Source organism: Penicillium cosmopolitanum, assembly GCF_028827165.1.
Source record: "Penicillium cosmopolitanum strain IBT 29677 chromosome Unknown utg000003l:1.0-3747932.0:1.0-3751027.0, whole genome shotgun sequence".
Taxonomy (NCBI): Eukaryota; Fungi; Ascomycota; class Eurotiomycetes; order Eurotiales; family Aspergillaceae; genus Penicillium; species Penicillium cosmopolitanum.
The window spans coordinates 1,572,186-1,596,070 of NW_026622673.1; the positions used below are offsets into that span (position 1 = coordinate 1,572,186).

At 51.1% G+C, this 23,885-nt stretch overlaps 6 protein-coding genes across 6 annotated transcripts; 4 read left to right on the forward strand and 2 right to left on the reverse strand.

The window, feature by feature from the left end:
* Nucleotides 1-724: 724 nt before the first annotated feature.
* Nucleotides 725-2,977, forward strand: N7509_000634 (pre-rRNA-processing protein ESF1; the record flags this gene model as incomplete). The annotated part of the gene is made up of 2 exons (XM_056625271.1): nucleotides 725-794; nucleotides 867-2,977. 2 exons carry the CDS (start codon nucleotides 725-727, stop codon nucleotides 2,975-2,977), a joined length of 2,181 nt encoding a protein of 726 aa, XP_056493853.1.
* Nucleotides 2,978-4,080: 1,103 nt separating this feature from the next.
* Nucleotides 4,081-5,970, forward strand: N7509_000635 (uncharacterized protein; the record flags this gene model as incomplete). Its single annotated transcript, XM_056625272.1, has 1 exon — nucleotides 4,081-5,970. One exon carries the CDS (start codon nucleotides 4,081-4,083, stop codon nucleotides 5,968-5,970), a length of 1,890 nt encoding a protein of 629 aa, XP_056493854.1.
* Nucleotides 5,971-6,079: 109 nt separating this feature from the next.
* N7509_000636 (uncharacterized protein) lies at nucleotides 6,080-7,678 on the forward strand (the record flags this gene model as incomplete). The annotated part of the gene is made up of 1 exon (XM_056625273.1): nucleotides 6,080-7,678. One exon carries the CDS (start codon nucleotides 6,080-6,082, stop codon nucleotides 7,676-7,678), a length of 1,599 nt encoding a protein of 532 aa, XP_056493855.1.
* A 518-nt stretch (nucleotides 7,679-8,196) lies between these two features.
* N7509_000637 (putative sugar hydrolase) lies at nucleotides 8,197-10,783 on the reverse strand (the record flags this gene model as incomplete). Its single annotated transcript, XM_056625274.1, has 5 exons — nucleotides 8,197-9,339; nucleotides 9,400-10,333; nucleotides 10,416-10,479; nucleotides 10,542-10,656; nucleotides 10,751-10,783. 5 exons carry the CDS (start codon nucleotides 10,781-10,783, stop codon nucleotides 8,197-8,199), a joined length of 2,289 nt encoding a protein of 762 aa, XP_056493856.1.
* An 804-nt stretch (nucleotides 10,784-11,587) lies between these two features.
* On the reverse strand, nucleotides 11,588-17,096 carry iml1 (GTPase-activating protein IML1; the record flags this gene model as incomplete). Its single annotated transcript, XM_056625275.1, has 3 exons — nucleotides 11,588-12,181; nucleotides 12,241-15,980; nucleotides 16,007-17,096. 3 exons carry the CDS (start codon nucleotides 17,094-17,096, stop codon nucleotides 11,588-11,590), a joined length of 5,424 nt encoding a protein of 1,807 aa, XP_056493857.1.
* A 4,333-nt stretch (nucleotides 17,097-21,429) lies between these two features.
* Nucleotides 21,430-23,828, forward strand: N7509_000639 (putative C6 transcription factor; the record flags this gene model as incomplete). The annotated part of the gene is made up of 5 exons (XM_056625276.1): nucleotides 21,430-21,677; nucleotides 21,731-21,854; nucleotides 22,015-22,664; nucleotides 22,750-23,483; nucleotides 23,536-23,828. 5 exons carry the CDS (start codon nucleotides 21,430-21,432, stop codon nucleotides 23,826-23,828), a joined length of 2,049 nt encoding a protein of 682 aa, XP_056493858.1.
* Nucleotides 23,829-23,885: the final 57 nt, after the last annotated feature.

The following is a 23,885-nucleotide window of genomic DNA, read 5'->3' on the forward strand; positions in this document are numbered from 1 at the left end:
TAAGCCAGTTGCTCCCATGTTACTACCTAACGAAGTACATAAACGCACGTTGCATATATGATGTTCATTACGCATTGAATTATTTTACTAGCGATATATTTCCTACTACCTAGATCAAATCCTAACACGCCGCCAGACTCAACTTGTCAACGACTTGAACCTTGGGTTAAACCTTCTTCTTGGGATTGTTAATTTTCTCCAGCTGCTATTACTGTCTAATAAATTCCAAAAATACCTACTACTTAATTCCGCCCGGGCGCCAGTGATCACTGCCATGTTGTCTTGTATCAATCTCATGGTACTAGTACCTATCCAGCAGGTATGGGGTCCATGTTCAATCCCAACTCAATATATATTTCTGCCAACACAGTGCATCTGGGCATTTCACCAGCTCCAAATTACCATCAACTCCAGCGCTGTACAGTACCTACCACCGACTACCTAGATACTACCTGGTAGATAGTCTTGAAAGCTTTCCACCATAGCACTAATTTTATGTTTATGTATTGTAGTATACGCCGATGCACTTTCCGTTTTGAGCGAAATGGCACGTGCACCACGACCCCCGGCACCGCCTTGAAAAACCGGCAGAAAAAAAGAAATTCGTCTGTCCGCGCACCGAATCGTTTCTCCTCATCCACGCGATTGACAATCAAGATCTAATCTTTCGGCTTCTGTTAAATTGTGTTCGCTCTGTATTCTGAATATACAGGTGCATTCCACAATGGCAGGACAAGACAAGAAAAAGGCGAAGAAGGGTGGCAAAGCCAAAGGCGAAGCCGGTCCGGTGATTAGTACGTTCTATGCGATCCCCAAATTCGCTTTCACAATAGAAAGAAGATTCGCTAACTTGATGAAATTTATAGCCGACCCTCGATTTGCCAATATCCAGACCGATCCCCGCTACCGTCTTCCCAGCAAGCGTCAAACCCATGTCAAACTCGACAAGCGCTTTCAGCACATGCTTGAGGATAAAGATTTCTCTCGCAATGCTGCTGTTGACCGATATGGACGCAAATTGGCCCGTGACGATACAAAGAAACAACTGAAGAAGCTGTACCGTTTGGACGAGGATGAGGATAACGAGGAGGAGCAGGAGGAAGAGGAGGATGTCGCAGACAATGTCAGCATTGACGATGACAAGGAAGTGCGGAAAGAGCTGAAGCGGATTAATGAAGGACGCTCGTACGATCCTGCTCGCGATGGCGGATTTTCTGACTCTTCATCCGAAGAGGAAAGCTCAAGTGAAGAGGAGGAGGATGAAGAGGCAGAATTCGATGAAGACGAAATTGAATTCCCCGACCAGCAGCAAGCCAATGTGCCTCTTGGAGATGTAACGACTCGGATAGCGGTCGTCAATCTGGACTGGGACAATATTCGTGCCGAAGATCTTATGGCCGTTTTCTCAAGCTTTGCCCCGACTGGAGGCCGTGTGCTGAAGGTGTCTGTCTACCCAAGTGAATTCGGAAAAGAGCGCATGGAGAAGGAAGAGATTGAAGGACCTCCTCGAGAGATCTTCGCTACGAAAAAGGAGGAAGAGGAGGAAGAGGAGCTTGACTCGGACGAGGAAAAGGAAGAAATCAAAAAGTCCATGCTGAAGGGTGACGATGGTCAAGAGTTCAACTCTACAGAATTGCGCCGCTACCAGCTTGAGAGACTCCGCTACTACTACGCAATTCTTACATTCTCCACCAAGGAGGTGGCCAAGCATGTCTACGACCTCGTTGACGGCGCGGAGTATCTCTCTAGTGCCAACTTCTTTGATCTCCGCTTCGTTCCCGATGAGACCGATTTCGACGATGACAAGCCCCGAGACCAATGCTCTCGAATTCCCGACGACTACAGACCCAGCGATTTCGTCACCGATGCTCTTCAACACAGCAAAGTCAAGTTGACCTGGGACGCGGATGATAAGGCTCGCAAGGAGGCCCAGGGACGTGCGTTCCGTGGCTCGCGAAAGGACATTGATGAAAACGACCTGAAGGCATACCTTGGCAGCGACAGCTCTGACAGCGAGGACGAGGAAGATGGCGGAGTGGAAGTTGTTGATAATACTACAAACGAAGGCACATCAAGCAAGCTTTCCAAGCGGGACGCCGAGAGACAGCGCATGCGGGCATTGCTGGGTCTCAGCGCGGAACCCACGCGCTCCAAGTCCGATGGCCCCGTTGGCGAGATGGAAGTGACCTTCACGTCTGGTCTGGCTGGCGGTCACGGCAAGGATACCATCTTCGAGAACGAGCCAGAGATCGAGGAGAGCACTGTCGACAAATACGTGCGCAAGGAACGCGAGCGCAAGAAGCGACGAAAGGAGAAGCAAAAAGCCAAGCGTGGCGACGAAGATGGAGAGGACTCGGATAATGGCGCAAAGGAGGAGGAGGAGGTTGCCCCGGCCGAGGTAGCCCAAACGGAGGAAGACTTGGGCTTCAACGATCCCTTCTTCGATGATCCATCCGGCAAGGCTGAGGCAACATCCCGCCGCAAGGAGGAGAAGCGTAAGAAGCGGGAGGAACGTGCTGCTGAAGAAGCTGCCTCGGCTCGCCAACGGGCTGAGCTGGAGCTTCTCATGGTGGACGACAAGCAGGCAGACATCAAGCACTTCGACATGACTGAGATTGAAAAGGCCGAGAAACAGGCCAAGCGGAAGAAGGGCAAGGGCAAGGGCAAGAACAAGGAGGCTGTTGCAGTCCCGGATGATTTTAATGTCGACGTCAGCGATCCCCGATTCGCCCGTCTGTATGAGAGTCATGAGTTCGCGATTGATCCTACCAATCCCCGATTCAAGGCGACCTCCGGCATGAAGGCCCTGTTGGACGAAGGCCGTAAGCGCCGGCGTAACGGAGATGACGTTGAGACCGATGTGGCAGGGGAGCACCGGGACAGCTCGAAGAAGCAGAAGAAGGCATCAAAGGAGGCTGGGTCCGAGGATCTCAAGCGGTTGGTGGACAAGGTCAAGCGGCAGTCGAAGAAGGCATGAGCGCAGCTGCTGGTTGGCTTTGCCTATTGTAACTACGGGACCACGATATCAAATCTGTATGGATATGGATAGAATTGGACAGATCATATCTTAGCGATTGTTTTGCAGATCTCATGCCGTTTGCATCAGTAGTTTCTGGTTGCAGAGACCTGGGAGTGGTTACTCTGTACGGAGTACGTTCGGAGTGCATACGGAGTACATGCATACTTTCTTGATGGTATCTCATGCAGCGTAGGCAGCATTAGTGGTGAAGCTGTTCAAGAAAAGAAGCTGGTCTGAGCCAGGTCTCCCACCGCGTAACCATGCAGTCAGTCAGTGGTTGATACTGTGTCACCTGGGGTTCACCGCTCTATTACAGATAATTATCCAGTGTATATCGATAATTTCCAGTCCAGTCCAGTCCAGTATATTTGTATTCTCTATTTACTAAAATTCTCTCTATGTACCAGGTATCAAGTGGTCGCATACAGTACCATAGTGTCCAAGGGTACTACTGCTTGAGTCATTCGGCAGGATACACCATACAACCCTGGAAAGATAGACCTCTCCCAGTGTCTCCTATTCTAGATTCAAGTTATATCTTTATCTTACTCCCCCTTCACCTACTACCTACTGCTAATGCAGTGTCACAAGTGAGGCTGATGATCATGTGGCGGACCCGTTGTCACTGCAGCACACCGCCATTCGGAATCTCCACAACTTTCCTCTCCAACTCCCCTCCATTCAAGAAACAGCCTCGCTGCCTCCGTTTCTTTTCTTTTCTACTCTTTCTGACTTCACTGTGGGGTGCCCCGCCAATTGTCTCCTCTATCCTGCTGTCTCGGTGGCAATCCCTACCCCACTGCTGCAGCTCATCCCACTTTCCTACTCTTCCAACCTCCCCTCCCCCAGCATTTCTTGACATTCTCGCCCCTCCATCAGGTCGATGATGGTTCCTGCTCCGTGGAATTAAGCAATGGGTACATGCAGTCTAGTATCGCCTAGCTGTCTGATACCCATCGTTACACTACATCTATCGATCGGTCCATTTGCCTCTTATTGAATCTGCTACCTCCCTCTGTTAACGGCGGGTTTAATCCCCCCGTGGTAATCTGACCTTGACCATGTTGGGTCGACTATTAAGCACCGCCGCGTCAAGCTTGAACCCGGCCACCTATTCTTCCTCTCGCAATCACGGAACTCCCCTCGAATCGGTCACCGAAGAGGAACATACCTCCGGCCTTCTCTTCCCGGATGCTAGCCTGCTCCGTCGTTCGAACACCCATGCATACACACTACAAACGACCTTTCACTCTCCCAATGCCTCCGCTGCTGGTGCTTACGATGACCGTGGGGGGATGGAATTGGAACCATCCAAGGATTTTCGGGTGATTGTGGCACAGAATGCCCTGGGTGACCGGGATGCCTGCGTCTTGTTGGACACACGTGCCCCATCCGATTCTCCCCCCACTGGTCTCGGCATCGACTCGCAGGGCCTCGATCAAACTGGCTCCAGACATACTCGTGCTGTCTCCAGTCTATCTCGCGGCACTCGCCGAAATATCCATACGCAATCATCCGTCGTCGAATCGAGTCCCCTTGCTACCGCCGCTAGCGCACGGCGGGCCTCAACAGCCAGCGCCGGCGCTTTCTCCCGGGCCCGAGGCCGTAGCTCTACACTTACCCCCGGAGGAAATTGGCACGATAATCCGAGACATGGCACCGATTCCAATGACACTGGCTTGCTCAACTGCATCTTCGGCAGCAGCGCGTTCAGCTACCGAGGTTCATCCACAAAAATGCACATCATCTCTGCTGACGATGACCCTGGAACGTCAGCTAGCATGTCCCCTGCCGGTCGAAGCCCTATTGCTCGAGCTTACACCACTGGAAGTCCCTCTGGAATGATGGGAGCGGCTCGAGGCCCAGATGGCAAACCGCCTGCCAAGGTCACCGTTTTATTGACCCGGATGTTTAGTGTCAATCTTCCAGAAGGCCCCGATGCTTCAGCCGACCGGCAGGATTACGCCAATGCTATCTACCAGGAATCTCTTCCCGAGATGGGCTTCCCCTTTCCGGATGTGGCAAAGCGGAAGAAAATCAAGGAAAAGAAGACGCCCATGTATGCGGTTGCGATTACGATTCAAATTCCCTTACTTGCACGCAGTAATGCGGGAAGACCAGTATCTCGATTCAGCACCCTCGGTCTGGATTCTTCTCGGATTGGACTTTCTAGCTCTCTGGATTCGGACTACCGTTGGCCCGGCGTACTTTTTGATGATAGCTTATCAGCCGCTTCCCCTCCAGCGAGCTTAGACGAGCGTTTGGATCTGCTGGTTGATCATTGGGATGTGATTACCCGCACATTATCCCACTTGGAGCGACTTGCCCGGAACGAGATCCTTTTTTTGTTGCGAAAGGTCGATTCCCTCGCTGGCTCCCACCCGAAACCTGCGAAACCTCCGAATATGCAGCGCACCAACCAGACCATAGTTCATTTGCCTGCCAACATACTTGCAGTGAACTCCAAACTCAAGGAAGAGGCCATTCGCAGTACGCGTCGCATTAGCATGGCTCTTCAAACCCCATACGTCGTGACTGGCCAGAGTCGCTGGGGCGTGTGGCGAGAGGAAGGCCGTTCGATTGTTCGGGGGCTTGGAGATAAAGAATCGAATTTCTTCTTCTTGGTCTTGCTGACTGCATTCCTGGGCAACCATACAGAGTGGCTCAATGCCCTTGGACCGGACTGGTACCGTCGCCGCCATAATCAGCAGCAAAAGGCTCAACAGGACTCTGAACCCATCCTCACCCACCGAACTGTAGTCATCTGCCCGGACAAGATGACCGCCCGCCGTTTGATTTTCCTACTCTCTGCATTCTTCCCTTCCAAACAGCGAATCGATCCCCTGCCTTCGCCGCTTCGTCCCGGAACCTCGGCGTCCATGCGTGCCGTTTCTCAAAGCCCCCCCGGCGGTGCCAGTCCTTCGTCAGGAATCCCTTCGCAGGGCTATTGAACGACGCACACGAGCCCAAAGAGGTTTTCTCGGTGAGAATGGTCAACACAGGCGTTCGCCGAGCGTCTCATCTCAAGAAACCACTCTTAGATCTACAGAAGCTGTTGACATGAACCCCCCATCACATCCAGCCGCACGTAGAGGATCAGATGCCCGTTCCATCCGGACATTAGGGCCCAACCCCCAGGCCAGAGATCCTCGTGCTAGTGGAGCAACCATCTCGATGACGAACCAAAGCAGTACCGTCCCTGTTCCTCATTTCACTTCACAGCAAAGTCGTACCAGCCAGGGAGGACCTGACCAGAGTGGGGTGGAGTCCAATGACAGCCTGGCATCGGAGAACTTGCTGAAGAACCTACAACGAAGCGACAGCAATGTACTGAGCTCCAACGGAAGTCTTCCATCTGCCGGTGGCCGCTGGGGAGGTCTCTTCTCGGGCCTGTGGAGTTCACGACAGGAGTCTACAGATGGGGCCGATTACTACTCTCCATCTCAAGCCCGCAAAAAGTCGGTGTCTACAATTGCAGGTCCCATAACACGTGGCCCGCCCATATTGAGTGAAATGGTCAAGGAGGTCACTGAAGACGAGGCGGAGCACCCTTCCGAAACAGTACCGAGTGGAAATATCTCAATCCCCACGGCTGCACCCCATGGATCTGAAGATACTTCCCCGGAGCCTTCATCTCTGACAAGCCAAGTTCGCGAGTCTCCTCTGAAGCTATCAGTGCGTGCCGAAGACGGGGTGGTAGACGTCGATCTTCCACTTCCTGGATTCTTATCTCTTTCCTCCTCGGGAGACTCTACAATTGCATCGCCGAGAAAGACTCGAGCATCAATTAACAGCGTCGATGCCATTCCATCCACTCACAGCAGCGGATCTGGATTCCACAACGCCATGAAAGATACCCCCGATGGCCCCAGCTCTCACGTTGCTGGGTGGCTGAAGGTATTCCATGAAGATTTCTCCCTGCAAGCAGTCAGACCTTATGCATCTGTCGAGGCAGATATTAAACGCGCCATGCAAGCCGAGCCCTCACCCTACATCCCTTCGTCTCCAGACGCAGATGGCTCAGAGCGTTGGGTCGATGTCGCAACTACCTTGATTGCAGATACCCGGGCTTCTTCTGTCAAACGCCTCCGCTTAAGGCGCAAGATTATCGTGGGCCATCATTATGGAGCAAGCCAAACCCCTCCATCCCCGGTCAGTGGCCTCAACCAAGGCCACCGCTCCTCTTCAACCTCCCAATTCCCTGGCATTTTTGGCTATAGCAAGTCGCCCGATGACAACCTCAGCAACGGGCAAGACCCTCACCATGTGGAAGAAAGATTCATCGAGGAGCCTGTCATGGATCTCGATGGTATTCTTGTCGATGCAGTTGAGCGAGTCCTTGGACAAAGCGGATATTCCTCGCTAGCACAATCCCGTGCCCCGTCACCTTCGCGTGCTCGACGAGGAGATGACACCGGCCAGACCACGCCCCGAGCAGAAGATCCTCCTGTTGAAGTACCCCGTGCAGAATGTCGCAAAATGGTGCTCGGAGCTCTGGAAGAGGTTGTCCGCATCGTCACAGCCGAGCACTGCCGGGAAGACGTTGATAACGAACTAGGCGTTGCTGACCGCGAGCGTCGACGCGCTCAGATTGGCGCCGATAATACCTTGCGTCAAGGAATACGCAAGTGGCTTCTTGATGTCGAAGAAGCTTGGTGATTGATTGAATTATCATTTTCCATTTACATTGCCGTGAACTGTCATGGCTCATTTACACCCACCCACCTCAAAGCGTTTTATCATGCGCTGCCCCCTCTTTAGAGGGGTTTCCACACCTAATCTTTTTGCCGATTCAGAAGTATGATTCATACCTCGCTGTGCATTGCTGCGATGCTCTTCTATGATACCCAAGTCTTTGTTGATGCCTGTTTCAACCAGGCCTGGCATTTTTGTTTGATTTTGATTTTGATATTAACTTTTTACTTTACTTTTGATGAATAGACTAGTTCTCTCGATCTTTTCCTTGACACCATCTGAGCATTGCTTAGTGGTCAAGTGCCCCAATTGATCCGATTGTATTGTAGTGGACCCGACATTAGATACTTTTCACCACATATAGTCTCGTGTTGAACTTCCTCTAATCTATGAACCGAAAATCTAGATGAATACTAATTGACAATGCCTGGATAAAGAATGGCCACAAATTTCAATTCTCGACCGTTTCAAAAGATCATTGCTCACTTATGCAAGTAGATCACCTCGGTTTCTTGTCCTTCAACCTCAACGCTCTTCCCATCCGCGGCAGGAGAGACCTGAATGGTCTTCAAGACCTCACCCGTTTGACCAGGATTCACAATTTCCACCGAGACCTTACCATCTAATCTGCCATTGACCAACAATTGAATACCCTCCAATGCTGCATCCTCGGGTGCCTTCAGCAAGGGATTCGTGATTGTCACTGTTCCCGGCCGAACAAGAATGGGCAGTGTATCAAAACCATGAGTTTCAGTATACCACCGGCCACCCTCATAAGTTTTCGAATAATCAAACCAGCTGACCCAAGTTCCCTGGCTCTCATCCTCAACCCGAGGCACATAAAAGGTGACCTCACCCTCTTCCGAGAAAACAGGCGCAACCATCAAATTCGACCCAAACATATACTGCGTATCAACAGCATACGTATTCAAATCCTGCGGAAACTCAAGGAAAAGCGCCCTCATAAGCGGCACACCCTCCCGATGACCCCGTAGAGCTTCTTGCAAGATATACGGCGTAAGCAGAATCTTCCTCTTCACGCAATCCCGCAAAACATCCGAGCAGTCCTCGCCATATATCCACGGAACCCGGAACGAACTGGACCCATGAAGTCGCGAATGCGAAGACAAAAGTCCAAACTGCACCCATCGCTTATACAACGCCGGCGGCGGCGTTCCTTCAAAGCCTCCGATATCCGATGCCCAGAAGATATACCCGCTAAGCATTAAGCTCAGTCCACCACGCAGGGACTCCGCCATTGCTTCGAAGGTACTCTCGCAGTCGCCGCCCCAGTGAACGGGGAATTGCTGGCCACCGGGGGCGGCGCTGCGCGCGAAGAGGAGGCCTTGGTTTGTACCAACGCGGGCGTTTAGCGCGTTGTAGACGATGCGGTTGTAGAGGAGGGCGTAGTAGTTGTGCATTCGGGCGGGGTCTGAGTTGTCGTGGTATTTTATGCCTTTTACTGGGATTCGTTCTGCGAAGTCGGTTTTGAAACTGTCGACTCCCATGTCCATGAGTCTTTCTAAATGGTTGGTGTACCAGGTGCACGCTGCGGGATTGGTGAAGTCCACGACGGCCATACCGGCTTGCCAGAAGTCCCATTGCCAGACGGAGTCATCGGTGCGCTGGAGGTATTGTTAGTTTGTATCCAGTAGAATAAAAGCGGATCGCTATCGATATCATACCTTGATAAAGTAACCATTTTTCTTCCCTTCCTCAAACAGAGGAGAAGCCTGCCCGACATATGGATTGATCCACACACTGATCCTCAATCCTCGATCTTTCAATCTCTTAAGATAGCCCGCGGCATCAGGAAACATTTCATCATCGAAATCGAAATCACACCATTGATATGACTTCATCCAGAAACAGTCAAAATGAAACACACCCAACGGAATATCTCTCTCTTTAAACCCATCCAAAAACCCCGTAACAGTCTGCTCATCATAATTCGTCGTAAAACTCGTCGTCAGCCAAAGATTATAGCTCCACGCCGGCACAAGCGCCGGTTTTCCCGTAAGAGTAGTATACCGCCTGAGCACATCCTTTGGCGACGTCCCAAAGATAACAAAGTATTCAAGTTCCTCACCAGAGACAGAGATATTCACCCGCGTCGTGCGCTCAGACTGTACTTCCAAACTCACTTTACCCGGATGATTGACAAAGACTCCGTACCCCTTGGACGAGATATAGAATGGGATATTCTTATACGCAAGCTCGGAGCTCGTACCTCCATCCTCATTCCAGATATCAACCGTCTGCCCGTTTTTGACAAGGGGACCGAATCGCTCGCCGAGACCGTAGACCTTTTCCCCGACCCCGAGGTCTAGTTCGACTAGCATGTATCCTTGCTTCTCGGCGTAGATTCCATCTGCGGTGTCGTATTTGGCGCTGCGCGCGTCACGGACGTACCCGATTGATCGGAATGAATGACCTGTGAGCTTTTTGGAAGATTCGCTGTGAAAGACGAAGTCTAGTTCGTTGGGATTGGAATTTATGTCCAGGGAGAGCGGTCCACTGGCATAGGTGAGTTTCTTGGTATCTTGGTTCTGGGTGATTGTGGCGTGTCCGGTTTCTTGGTCGATGGCGTAGTGAGGGCCATTATCTACATTTCCGGCCCTGGAAGAAGTTAGCTGTCTTTTCCATCTTCATTTATTTTGGGAAACCCTCTTCTGTTTAAATGTAGGTGGTCGGTACTTACCAATGAACAAGCTTCACGCCAATAATCCCGTCTAAAGGCGAAGTCACCTTTGCTGAGATGGTCGCTAAGTAGCCAGCAATCCATTAGCTAAACCCAATTGCTCGGCGAGAAAAGCGAAATACATACGCGAGTTCAAAGTATCACCGCGGTGTCGCTGAAATTTGTTCAGTAGTAGATCGACCGTTTCCTGCTGTACACGCAGTCTTTCGACATTGCTCATCCATTCGATGTTAACCCCCTCCTATTGATAGCCCATAATTAGCATACTGAGCTTCGAAAACATAACATCGCTTTATGCTTGGATGGTAAAATCTAATGAAGGGAAGAAGCCATACCCGCAAGCACCACATTCCCTCTGTGAACTTCATGATCACCTAAAGACCGTTGTTCTAATGAGTATCTAAAACCCCGCACAGCCGGATCGAATTGGAAAAGTACCAAGTCACAGGAAGAACTTGAACGAAGGTATGAACAAGAGAAGAAGAAGCCGATGATGAAGAAAAGAAATAGAAAGCAAATAGCCCCCGGTCAAGTTTTTGAACTCCCCTCAATTCCCCTCGTAGCATCCCAATCCGACACGGAGGACCGTCCGACATCACCAGATCGTGGGTCTCACTAAGGGACACTGGACGTATGCGAGATGCGCTGTGGAACAAGCGGGGCAAACCCGTTTTTCTCACGATGTCAGTACCTATCAGTACTTATTGCAAGGGTATAGCCGGCATATCCACCAACCAGAGGTTGCGGGGGCGAGTTTCGGCTGAATGCAGGGCCATTTGGCTAAATGTCCCCCTCTCCTTTATGGCGTTTTTAGTGGAATATCAGGGGTATTCATCGGGATTAGATTAGATCGGATTAGATTTGTTGGGGACGCTGGATAGATTCGTCATCACTACCGAAGATTAAAGAGTAGCTGAATTAATTTTACCGGTGTGTGCCTGGGTGGTTTTCTGGATTCTGCGGTTCATCTTGCCTCCTTCATGACAGGCACTACACACTCATACTTCCTTCCATTGAGGTGGCAGCGGAGTGAAAAATGGAGAGAGAAACATTTATTTCATAAAAGCTATCGTATACATGACACAGATAATCGCAGACAGGGTATTTGGTACAAAACAAGATTAATCAAACAAAAAGCAAGTCCATCGGAAAGGCATTGCGAATCTGGTATTTTAAATCAGAGGTCGCAAGGTCCCACTTCGGGGACTACGAGTATAGCTCAGACTCTCACCGCGCGCACGAGCACGTACCAATTCTGGCGACTGCAATCCGTCGTGGGATTCACGCCGGTCGTTCGTAACACGAGACGGCAATCCGGGCGGGGGAGAGATGTGGTGGCTAACCACGCTGGCAGGTAACTCCAAGGATGGGATAGAAGTATCCATGAGATGATGTGCGGTTGCGGGCTCGACCTTTGTCGAGACTGGACGGACGTGCGATTCCTTGTAGAACTGTTCCAGCTGGACGACATCGCTGCAGAACTCTTGAAGGGCGTTGAGGATGTGTTCTGGGGCCCGGTAGAGGTTTGCAGAGTCGATGTTGGATGAGACTGGGTTCGGCATCGGGCTTCCGATATCGTGGAGAGGTCTGGTCATTGGCGAGAGACGTGGTGAGCAGGTACGATCTAGTGGATCGTGGGCTGCTGCTGGGCGGCCCCGGTAATCTGTGCGATTATGATGCTCATATCGGCCCGTGTCACGACCTGCAGCGGCCCGGGTGCTGACTAGACGGTTTGCCAGGAGTAGGAAATCACCTTCGTCGGTGATCTGGGCTAGGATGCTACCTGTTCGGTGAATGAATTGCGGATATTTGTAGTCGGGTTTACCCCAGGAAAATGAGACCTCGACATCCGCGGGAACGCGGAAGCAGCCTCGAAATCAAGCACGAAGTCAAACTTGCGCAATATGCACTTCTGGTAGTATAGCGGGTCCGGTGGCCCTGGCTGTGCAAACGATGCATTGTTGAAGACCGTATGGACGGGGCCTTTTGGCGCCGGCGTCTTCAGGGTGATTTTGTACGGCTTTCGGAATGGCTGGGTTCGATCGATGGCACATGCTTCAGCAATAGGAACTTGGACCAATTTCAACCCAAACTTCTCAGCGGTCGAGGCCCAGTTGTGTACCGTGTCTTCGATCATCTTGGGGGTCGTGCTCATCCAGCTTAACTCGATATGGAAACAGTTCTCAGGGTTGTGCAGGCGGTCATAGTGAAGGTCAACTACCTCCGCCCGATTTGATCGCTTGCGAGCATCCACATCGTATTTGATGGACTTTGAAAGCATAATGGCAACCTTATTTTTGCCCTTGGAAGGCGTGGTCGGGGTCTGGGGAACCCGATCATCTGTGCTGTCAGAACGAGTCCGGAGACTTGAAGGCGAATCTCTGACGTTGCCAATAGCTGGTGTTGATGGAGTAGACTTTTCCGCACGTAATTGGGGGAACCAACTACCACCTCGAGATTCGGGCCGTGTGAGACGGAATTCGGCAGAGATCTGGTAGAAATAATTGCCGTCTCGGAAATTGTGTCGCTTCTCAACGTGCTGGAATAGACCCTCCTTCATCAATTCATTTCCAAATACAATCGCTTCGTCGCGCGTATCAATGTCTTTGAAGTTTTGCAAGAGCCAGGTCGTAAATTCAACACCAATAAAGCAGTTGTAATGCAGTCTCCAATGCCATCTTCGATCCATCAACCGAACTCCCTTCTCACCTTGGATTCTCTGTGACAGCGATGAAAGGTTAAGACTGGACCTCTCAAGTAGCTCGGACTCGGGCAGCAGTTGAGCAGGTGGATTGTCAAGCCCAGGGTCAGTGAGCAGCACGCGATCCAGCTCTGCGGCAACAACTTCCGATGGGTTCCGAGTCTGATACATGATGTTGAGCGGATTCTGGTCTCGTTTTTTAGTCGACGATTCAAAGCGTTTCTCCTCCGGAGACACATATTTCTGCTTTTGCCAGATAGAGGTGAGCCGGCTGATTCCAAGAATATGAATTTCTTCCTCGTTATCCTCGTTGTAGGGTTGTAGTTGACGTCGTGAAGTGGACTGGAGCTGCATGGGGATCAAGACGTAGCGAACTCTCCAGAAATGCAGTTGCTGCGCTGGATTGTGGAGATAATCGCGGTGACCAGCCACATAGTTGTCCGCGTAGTTCCAATTATATTCCTCGGCGGTAGGATCCAGCTTGATGTCTTTAATCTCATATTCTGGTCTCAGAATCGTTCTCATGGCTGGCTGATACAAGGTCAAATTAGACTTCTTGGGCATCGTGAGCGTCGCAGAAGATTGATGCGTGAAGCGGGTCACTTCAATTTCTCCACCCTGGATACAGATGAGACGGTGAATAGCACTTCCCTTAGACAAGAACACTGTAACCCCATCTCGCTCTAGACCTCGAGTGTCGAAAACGTTCAAAGACTCCATGGCAGGCTGAGATGTTACTTCCGCTACATGTCTTCCAACAACGATTTGAAAGCCATGGGAGAGACGTAGCGATATCATCTCACGCAGGAGTACTCCTCGGGTTTTTGGTGCTTCGAATCCTTCAACATCGTCGTTTGGGAAAACGCGGTAGGGGGTTTGCAGATAGTCTGAAGTAAGTTCGGTGGCGGTGGGGAACTCTTCGGTTGTCAATGGCAGCACTGCCGGTGACTTCAAACTTTTCCACTTTACCACAGCTACGTGCGGAGGGCGTGGGTATGCATGCTGCCAGCGACCAAACCAGCTGGTATTGCGCATGACGTCCTTAGGAGTATTGCAAGGGTTAACAGATCTAACCCAGGGGGCTAGTGCTTTGTTTGGCGACCCCTTTGTAGAGAAGTCCCGGGAACCGTGGTTTATCTTGATCTCAGGTCGTTGCTCATGATAGCGGGATTGTCCTTCCTGGCGTCCCTCCTCATCGAATGGATTTTCAGCTGCAGATGTCGACAATGGTGCTCGAGTATCCCCGTGCTGCTGTTTATCTGGAGATTCCGCTGGCTTCTTCGGGGGAACTTTGATTGAGATAGGTTTGGAAGGAGTTAAACGACTTCCATGGAGCTCTCTAGGGGGAGTAGATGCTCTGGATGACGATACTTCCATGATCGTTGGCGTGGAAGTAGACTCCGAAGGACTCAGAGATGCAATGCTCCTGGTGTCCGAACCAGCGGCTCTTTGGTTTGACATGGGTAACGCATTTGCGTGCTCCACATGGATACCCGTACTTGCAGTTGCTTTAGAAGGAGCGGCGCTTAAGCCCCGTAGTGCAAAGCTGATTGTTCTTGATATCCTCGATGAGATAGGCGTAGTCGACGGCTTCAAAGCAGACTTTTTTGGCGACGGGCTGCTTTCGGAAGAAAGAGGGCTCTTGGGACTAGTCATAGCAGAAGTGTCAATTCGTCGGGGGCCGGCTCGCATAGCTGGATTGGTCTCAAGAATATTATTATCCTTGTCTCTCAGCCGTGAGATCGAGCGTGCAGAAATTCGATCATGTGCTGCGACAGCTTGTACCTCTGGCTCGCTGAGTCGCTTGTTTTTGGGCCGTTGGTTCTGGCGTGGTTTGGGGGTGGCCACAAAGACATTGTCGTCGTACTGATCCATCCAAGCCATTATAGATTTGCGTGACTTTTGTGGAGTTTTAGTCTGGAGTTCACTTTCGTCCTCAACGTTCTCGAGGAAGGACCCCGGCCGAAGGCTATCGCTGTACTCGACTTTGAGCGATGCAGTTTGCGCGAATCGAGCCCTTGGTGGGCCTCGAGATATAGGGTTATTCCCAGGCCAGGATCCTCGGGGTCTTGCCATATCGAGACCCTCCAAAAGGTATGGAATGGAGATGTTTGACTGTTCACTTTCCATAACCCCCATCATCTGGATTTCATACATACGAACCCGCGGAGTAAATGCCTTGGAGGGCCGAGTGACAGTGAATGGGATCGGGGCATTTGGATCATTCTTCAAGATTCGGCGTGCTTCTCGGTAAGTTTCCGGATTCCAATAGGAAATGTCGAGCCAGTGAGGAATGCCGTAGCTCCATTCCCCAAGGTGAGGATTTCCTCTTTCACGCATCCGCGTCGCAGATAGATAAGAAGCCGGTGAGAGGTAAGATGATCTGCTCACAAGGCTGGATATTGAGTGATGGATCTCGGGCGACACATTTCCTTTGGGGGTGCTGCTAGAGCCCGCGGTGGACTGTCTCTCCACCGGCGCTCGATACTTGAACAGCGGCACAGAATGAAGAGGCATTGGACTTAGACAAACAAGGTCGATAGCAATGCCGCGGTTCGCCAAGGCTTCTGTTGTAGAAGCCAAAGATTCGTGCGAAACCTCAAAGACGCCACTTCCCGGCGTGATGACAATAATGGATGTGCCGGTATGAACCATATCTCGATCGATGTGATCATATGCCAAGTGGGCCGAAGCGAGATGGATGGCTTCCAAAATATTACCGCGCAGGGCTGTGCTGGGGCGTCCCGCGATAATTGCAGTGTGTGGCTTGTGTGGAATTTTGACACCACTTCCAGCGGCAGCATCGAGATCGTTCGTCTTAGAATCGAGACATCTCTCAAAAAGGATCTGAAATTCCTTTTGAGCTCATCCAAAATGGTTGTCCAATGACCGCTGGCCATGTCGTTCACAACCACGCGGTAAAAGTCTCGGGTCGGGACAAGATTGCCGCCCGCGCTCTTCGCATTACCCGCAGTAAGCGTCGCGATACTGGGATGGGCAGATGCATCGTACTCTACGCGGGTGAAGAGTACGATGGTGACTAGATGTTTTGCGTCGGAATTGACCCATCGTTTGAAGAGTTCCGGAAGGAAGCCGTTGATGACGCGACTGAAGAGAATATCACCAGAGCCTTCGGAGTCAAAATTCCACATCTCTCTAGACATTTGGATGAATAGGACGTATTTGGCGGACTCGCTCCGAAAAACAGGAATCGTGTTGGATGCGAAATATCCCGAAAGAACTTTCTTCTCTCGAATAAAAATGTTCTTGACTGTGGCCTTGATACTGTTCATGAAGGAGATTTTCTGACCTTTGTAAATGGTTTTCTCAGAAAGTTCCGACATAACCAGTCTCCACATGTCAGATCGGACCATATACTGATCACGGAAAGCAATATCGACATGAGATGCCGCGCATTGATCGCGGTCCACTATGGAAAGCACAACCTGACTACGGTTTTTGAAGCCGAATGTGTTGGCGACATTTCCGGTGACGGAGATCTCCAATCTGGGGTTGCGAAGTTTGATATCTTGCGGGATGGGCTTCACAACAAAGACACAGCGGGATTGCAGGGGAGTTTTGAATTTGGATGTGCCATCGGATTGTGTCGTCGTACTCAAGTCCGGGTGAGATTCGCGAGCGGTCTTAATATCCGAGTCTGGCTTAACGCCTGAATGATTTGAATCACCAGGAGCGCGAACGGGTAGAATCTCAACCAGGTCTCCGACTTGCACACCACTTTCGCCAAATACCGAGGGGTTGAGCAGAATCTCTTCCGGGGAGAAGGGATCATTGTGTACCCAAAGCGTGCATTGATGCCGAGTCAGACTGGCGGACAGACGGACGATGCGCTCGTCGGACGTGGGGCCATGATCTCGGCGAGCTGTCTCCATCGAGGATTGGATGGTGGACACTGTCTCTAGACTTGCGGCGCTCACCTGTCGCAAATGCGACTGGCGCATGGGCCCACGCAGCGACATTATTTATTGGGGGTTATCTTGCTTGCATCGCTGGGGGGCAATTGGCAACTTCAAAGCTCGTGTTCCGGGGTTGTCTTGAAGTCGGATGGTTTCCAATGGTTGCAGCTAAGGTAACCGTAGGTGCTGCCCCAGGCGAGCTTCCCCGATAAGATAGGAGATCACGTGGTATCCCCATATTTTCCCATCTCCACGTGATGATACCATATTAATACCTCAGGCCACAATATCGTCCCAAGATCTCAAGAGAGAAAAACACAAAAACAAAACTACAACTGGAAGACCATACGGGAAGAGAAGAGGCTGCGTCAATGCAAAACCAGAGAAATTGTATCGAGGACAAGAAAAATACTAAAATATCATATCAAGGCTAGAATTGGAAATTAATGCGACCATACAAGGCCGGATCTTTCAATGGATATTGTCCAGTACTCGATACTCGATGGTGAAAGGGGCTAGAGGCTAGAGATGCAAAACCGGGCCGAGCCACTAGCATGTGGCAAGAGCCCAGAAGCTGCGAGCAGCGAGTGTTCATGGTTGGTTAGCGTGATTCAGGTTCAGGTTCAGGATCAGGGTTTGTATCCAAGAGTACTGTGGCTTGACACGTTCGCGTATCAAACAAGCCACGACAGGAATGTTGTGCGCTAAATCGGACCTCGAAATTAGTGAAATTTGCCACCGGTCTGTTGCACGGGTATGGGAGGGCAGTAGATGTGAGATGTGAGATGTGAGATGTGGTCTGGATAAGATCGTAGTATGCGGAGACGGAAAGCAGGTGATTTGTGGCTTGCGGCCATTGAGGAAGGAGCCCGAAGTAAACAAAGGCTAACAGGGCAAGAGCAGAGCAGAAATGAAGGCTGGCTGCCCCCCGTGAGGAAGGCACGACCAGACCAGCAGCCAAACAGCCAAACAGAACAGACCAAGTGACCACAACCACGACCAGCTGAACTGAACCTCATCTCTCAGCTTCACTTGATCATTCAATTCTGCTCTTCCTTCAGTAATTATTATTAGTACAACCTCAACTTTGCAAGAAAAGACCATCGTCCCCCCCAGTTCCCTTTCTGGTTGAGAATGCTGGTGGTTCCACAAGCCTCATCAAGGTTACGCCTGGAGGGAGCACTGTCAGGCGTTGCAGATTAGTCGCCATCCCATATGACTTTTCCTCGAGAGACACTGAGCCTTCAAACCCACCAGGAAACGTGCGGTGGCCTCAAGGAATGCTTGGTTCTGCAACTTCCCGCAGGAAACCCTGGGCGAATGCCGGCTCAGAGGGTGCTTTTTCCGGGATGTGAATGGATCAGCGACGACGGATTTATTCTCCGGTAGAAAATCACCTGGCTCCCGAGTTCCTGGGATTGACCACACCCCTTCATCTTCCCCCTCTCGCCCTCATGTTGAAAACGACAACAAATCTTGCTTCAATCCATTGGCCCCGCATCTTTCCTGCTTGGCCTTTTGGCCCCGATCTAGTTCGTCTTCAGGGCATTCTTTGAGAATTGGTCGCACTCCGGCCACCACTCACAGATGTCGTCACAACCCCTCAACCATTCACTCTCAGAATGTTGTCCTTGAGGGCGGGATGGACCCGGCATTCGAATGTATTTCTGCTATCTTCGAACTTGAGACTAGTAAAAGAGCATGGTTGACCGTCTTCAATAGATTGTCTATGCGAGTCCCCATATTCGGTTCATGCAGCCCTATCGGGACGGACGCCACTGTCATTCGCAACGATATCTTCCAAAAAGAACATTGAAAACGGTCACAACAAAAGAACATCACCCATACTGGAAGGAAATATCGTCGACCAGTAAAAATCGGGTTGATTCAAGTTCTTTTCTGTTCGGTGGATCTTATTGCGTTGGTAGCATCGGCTTCCAAGTGTCTAACGCAGACCACATGAAACGCTGTAACTGGGCTGCAGTTTGACATTCGCAAGCCCACCCACAAAGTGTTTATACGCCCTTATCTCTATGAATTACAGACCACAAGCCAGTTATTGGACCTAGCTGGCTGCCGTTTCCATGATGTTGAGGCGCCACTCCACCCGAGGTTATTTGTTTGGGTCCAGGTGAACGCCGCCACCGCTGACACCAAGACACGGGCATCCGAAGTCATCACCGCAGGTTATAAGTTGAGACTTCTGTCTCCCGTGAACAAATGCTTTGCGAAGGTCAGAATTATTTGACCGGCCGTCGGGTGGTCACTCGTGGGGACCTTTATCAAGCTCGGCGAAGTGTCATCAACATGGGAGTCACACACAGTATGACAGATGCGTTGGACCTCAATAACACTGGGTGGCCCCCAAAGGTAATTATTTTCGCCATGCAAATGGGCAGATAAATGCTCGGGTCCGAAGGGCTATCCGGGGTCGATCGGCGTCGCGTTGCAAGTTGATGCGTGTTGCGTTGGCTTCGTCAGGGTCGTCAGCTACGATCGGACTCCGCTGCGAGAGACTCGAGTTTGAGACAAAACATCCTGTGGCCATATCCATTAGTTCCAGCGAAGCCAACTGTGACGGAGGCGAGAACCAAACAAACCGAACCTTTCAGCCGTGGTCGCCGGGTGCCCTTGACGGCTCCTCTCCCCTGACTCCGCGAGGTCCCATGACTTGCCGACTTCATCAGTAATCCCAGCTGAAATGATCACCCTGGATATGGTCGACTATCATATTGTTATTGGTTCAGGGAAGGTTCCCATGTTTTGCTCTCAACCCAACAGATTACCGGCCTGTAGTCTTGCGTGTTAAAACTCCGCTCAACCAAGCGGCTTCCTTCCTGAGTAGACTCGACACTCAACAATAGCCTTTTGGTATCGTTGGAACCGCACCAAGATATGTCGAAGCAGAATATTTGTTGTGTACGGGGCTTGATTCGGTTGGGCAAATCCCCCTGCGCTGTGTCGAGGGAAATGACAAAGTTTTTTCGCGGATCGGATTCGTTCGGCTGATGGTCAGCACCACCCAGGTCGCATTGTGAAAGGGGAAGAAGAAGAAGTAGTAGTAGTAGTAGAAGAAGAGTGAGTTATCTTGATGATGACGGTACCATTCAAGAACCAACGACCACGTCCGAGTGATGAAAGATCAACGAAGCTGTCAGGGATTTTGTTGATGGTGGAATCACCTCAAGGGGGATGTGTTGCGGGCCCGGTACATGTGCAAAACCCAGGGTTGGAATGGAAAAGGCTATCATTCAACTGGCTGCTTTCAAAGACACACTCACTCATACCTACCGGCGACATCGCAATACCTTCTTATGCTCACTGGCTAGAAAAGAGCTTCTACCAGCAACGGCAGCTTGCGTGAATCCAGGACGAAGCTTGAGAGAAAGGCCGAAGCCAGTATAGGCTTTCCATATTACACTGGTGGAGCCATCTGATGGGAAATGTGTTACGACTACGGATTTGTGTATCGTCTCGGGCAGCATTTGGACGCCAAGTGCAGAACGAGAAACCTGCCAGCTAGCTATCAATCCGGTCATGTCCATGGCCCAGGTCGAAACGAGCTCTGACTATGAGCACCGTTGCACTCACGAGACAAGTGATTGCAGATCTGTCAAAAGCACAGAGCTTTGTGTATTTTGACAGGCCAGGAAAGGCCAGGCCAATCTCAAGTTGTTCCTACGAGTTTCTTCTCACCCTATTTCTTCGAATACAATGACAGCGTCTACTCGTCATCAAGAATGACCGAAATAAGAATTAAGCTGATTTAACAAATGGATGATTACTAGCAAAGAATCCACTTTCTGCATACACCTCCTCTCCTTGCGACATATCATCGGTGAAAAATTACCAGAGCGCCACTCTAGTACTTGGGGGGGGCTCGATCGGGCTAAAGTGGCAAAACACGGCGGCTCTCACATCCGACATACCACAGCGCAGCATTTCGCGAGACCCATATCCACACTCCATCTTGCTAACCCATTGCGTGAAATTGTCCCGTATACGGGTCCCCCCCAATCCCCCAAAACTGCTCTAGGGAGCAATTGGGAAAATAAGAGGGAAAAATCAAGGAAAAAAAAATACCATCGCGGGGTGCATGGCTATAGGTACTCGTACATCCCTGGCATTTTTCTCTAGGGCTACTTCTTTTAGCCTTTTCCTGTTCTTCTGCCAAACCCGCTAGGCTCAAAAAGTGCTTCTTGTATACTCTTTCCCACCAGGTGCACCAACACAACCCACAAATTGTCGTGCCTTGAGCGACAATTACACCCGCAGCCCGTCTCGTCCCGAACCAGGGCCGAATATCTCGGAGCACGAGTCAGCTTCAATTGTCTACGATCAGCTCAGTCTAGGCCATACCCATACCCAGACCCAGGCGTCTGGGTTCCGGGTTATTATGGATCCTATCCCTGGCGATGACCGTTCGGATTCCAACCCAGGCCAGCGGCCTATGAACGCAAAGGTCCCGATTCCTCGTTCCGTTTACCCTAGTAACTACACTACCAGTGGCCGCGTCAGTAGAGCCTGCGAAAACTGTCGCGATCAAAAGGCGAAATGCAGCGGACATCGCCCCTCCTGTCAGCGCTGTCAGGATAGTGGTGCCCGATGTTCTTATGGCGATCGGAAACGAGAAAAGATGGTCAAGTGCGTGTTGGCGCTTCATGGGATATGTGATCGTCATCTAACCAAGAGAGTAGAGAGTTAAAAGATCTATCAGCACAAGTGCAAAGCTACGAAAGCTTGCTACGAGATCTGTACCCACGTCTTGACTCGACATCCGCCCAGCACGTTGATCAGGCCCTCGGTGGTCTATTAGTCAGAGTGAGAATCCACGCCCCCTTCGCATCTCTCCCCCTCCCCTCTCCAAACCTTGACCTGAAACAATTTCCTTATGTCATTTTCTGCGTCCCATTGTCCCATTGTCCCATTGTCCCATTGTCATTTCTCTCCCTAACATGTGATCCCATCTAAACATGATCAGTCCCCCGGATCTTCGACCACTCGAACCGATGCTGGAAGAACAGGAGACCCGCTAATCGCCAGAGACCACACCGAGGAGGATTTCAACCGCGATGAAGCATCTCAGGCCATGGGATTTGTTGGGGAGCACTCGGAGGTGGCATGGTTGTACAGACTTAAGCGCGACCTAGATCAAGGCGCTCTCACCCCCGTCGGCGAAATCCCCGATCGACCATCGATCTCATCTCTCAATTACTTTCTAGATGACTCGGACATCCCTATCCCCGACGATATTGACGTTTCAGTTCGACCGCCCCAGCAGATTGCCGATAAGCTCGTCGAAAGCTATTTCCAAACCATTCATCCTGATTTCCCCATCATCGGCAAGGAGATTTTTCTCAGCCAATACCAGTCCTTCTACTCAAATCCTAACGTGCGACCCGGAAAGCGATGGACAGCCGTGCTCAATCTCGTGTTTGCCATCGCAGCAAAACACTCCCATCTACTTCAAAGTCATCCTCAGGGGAACTACACTGATCACTTGGCCTACTTTGCTCGGGCATGGCGATTAAGCGTGGGCAGCCTCGCGTTGTTAGACCATCCAAACCTTCAGCAGGTGCAGGTAGAGGGTCTAGCCGCATTTTACCTCTTGTCGACAGGCCAAGTTAACAGGTGTGTCTCCCTTTGATGGCTCTCTGCCGATGCTTTTTTGCTCTTTTGGTGGTGGGTTTGCCTAATTGACTCTTCATTTCATTAGGTCCTGGCGTATCATCGGGACAGCGATTCGCTCAGCGGTGGCGATGGGACTCAATCTCCGTAGCGAGACGGAAAGCGTTGCCCATCTATCGAAGGAAACTCGATACCGCGTGTGGTGGGCACTGTTTGCGTTGGATACTGTGCTATCCGTGATGACAGGGCGGCCCCCCAGCACCGGCGACATCTTTTGCACCACGCCCCTTCCCGTTCCCTATCGCGAAGAGGACTTTTGGGATGAAGGAGTGACTCAGCTTATCATCAACCACAAATCCCGGGTCAATTTGTTAGCATCTCTCCTCACCTCCTCCGATCCCATCACCCCTGGGTCTAGCGTGTCCTCTTCGGTAACCGTGTCGTCAAGCACAGGCGCCGACCAAACGCCTCAGCCGATAGCGGAACTCCCATCACCAAACATCTCCCTTTATTTTCTTTATGTGGTAGATTTAGCGACTTTAATGCGGGAGGCAATCGAAACCTTGTACGCACCCGGGGCAGGGACACAGCGGTCGTGGTTGGAGATGGAAGTGGCAATCTCTAACTTCAACACCACTGCCGACAATTGGCTCTCCCGTCTTCCAGCGGAGTTTCAGTTCGGCGACTTTGACAATGCTCGTCCTTTCATCCGCCAGCGCGTCAGTCTAGCTTTCCACTTCTATACCACTAAGCTTGTGATCTCGCAGCCGTGTCTCCGCCGTCTAGCCCATCAAGTCCTCGGCACACCCTCCCCCGAGCTCCGTGTGTGATATAATGGCAACAACGTGCGTGGATTCTGCGCAGCAAATGTTAGACATCCTACCCGAGGAACCCGACGTTAACTGGCTATATGAGGCTTCGCCCTGGTGGTGTGTTCTCCACTACGTCATGCAATCCACAACGGTCATCCTGGTTGAGCTCTTCGCGAGAACTCTACCAGGAACCCCCGAGGCTATCGGGCTCACGGAGAAGGTTCGGAAGGCTGTTCACTGGCTCTATGCCATGTCTGGCAGAGACCCTTCTGCACACAGAGCCTGGCTTGTCTGTATGGACATCCTTTCTCGACATGGGCTGAAATTCTCCCTGAAAATTGACTTCGATTTCTAGGTTCTGGGGCTCAATCTCACCTTTCCGCTCTCCTGCAGAATCGGAATCGGAACCGTG